This window comes from Plasmopara halstedii (assembly GCF_900000015.1).
Source record: "Plasmopara halstedii genome assembly, contig: Scaffold_892, whole genome shotgun sequence".
In the NCBI taxonomy this organism is placed as follows: domain Eukaryota; phylum Oomycota; class Peronosporomycetes; order Peronosporales; family Peronosporaceae; genus Plasmopara; species Plasmopara halstedii.
Genome location: NW_020187808.1, coordinates 1 through 453, shown reverse-complemented (window position 1 = coordinate 453; position 453 = coordinate 1). Strand labels below are relative to the sequence as shown.

Below are 453 nucleotides of genomic sequence, written 5' to 3'. Positions count from 1 at the left end.
TTTTTTTTTAACTTTTGGTAGTGCGATGTATTTTCATGGTTATATAGGTAGTGATCTTTTAACTTTAACTGGTTTTATAATTGTTAGTTTAACTATGTGTACATGGTTTAGAGACATTGTTAGAGAAGCTGTATATGAAGGTCAGCATACTAAACAAGTACAATTAGGTTTACGAAATGGTATGCTTTTATTTATATTTAGTGAATTACTATTTTTTATTAGTTTTTTCTGGGCATTTTTTCATTCATCTCTAGCACCTACCCCTGAAATTGGCTCTCTATGGCCACCAGTAGGTATTGAAACTATTAATGCTTGGGGTATTCCTTTATTAAATACTATAATTTTATTATCATCTGGAGCAACTATCACGTGGGCTCATCATTCAATTGTTTTTGGTGATCGAAAAAATGCAATTTTAAGTTTAATCATTACTATTTTATTAGCTTTTTTTTT

General features: G+C 29.1%; 1 protein-coding gene across 1 annotated transcript; it reads left to right on the top strand.

The window, feature by feature from the left end:
- Positions 1-94: 94 nt before the first annotated feature.
- Positions 95-419, top strand: PHALS_14488 (Cytochrome oxidase subunit III and related proteins; the record flags this gene model as incomplete). Its single annotated transcript, XM_024730308.1, has 3 exons — positions 95-179; positions 255-289; positions 360-419. 3 exons carry the CDS (start codon positions 95-97, stop codon positions 417-419), a joined length of 180 nt encoding a protein of 59 aa, XP_024580598.1.
- Between the last annotated feature and the right edge of the window lie 34 nt (positions 420-453).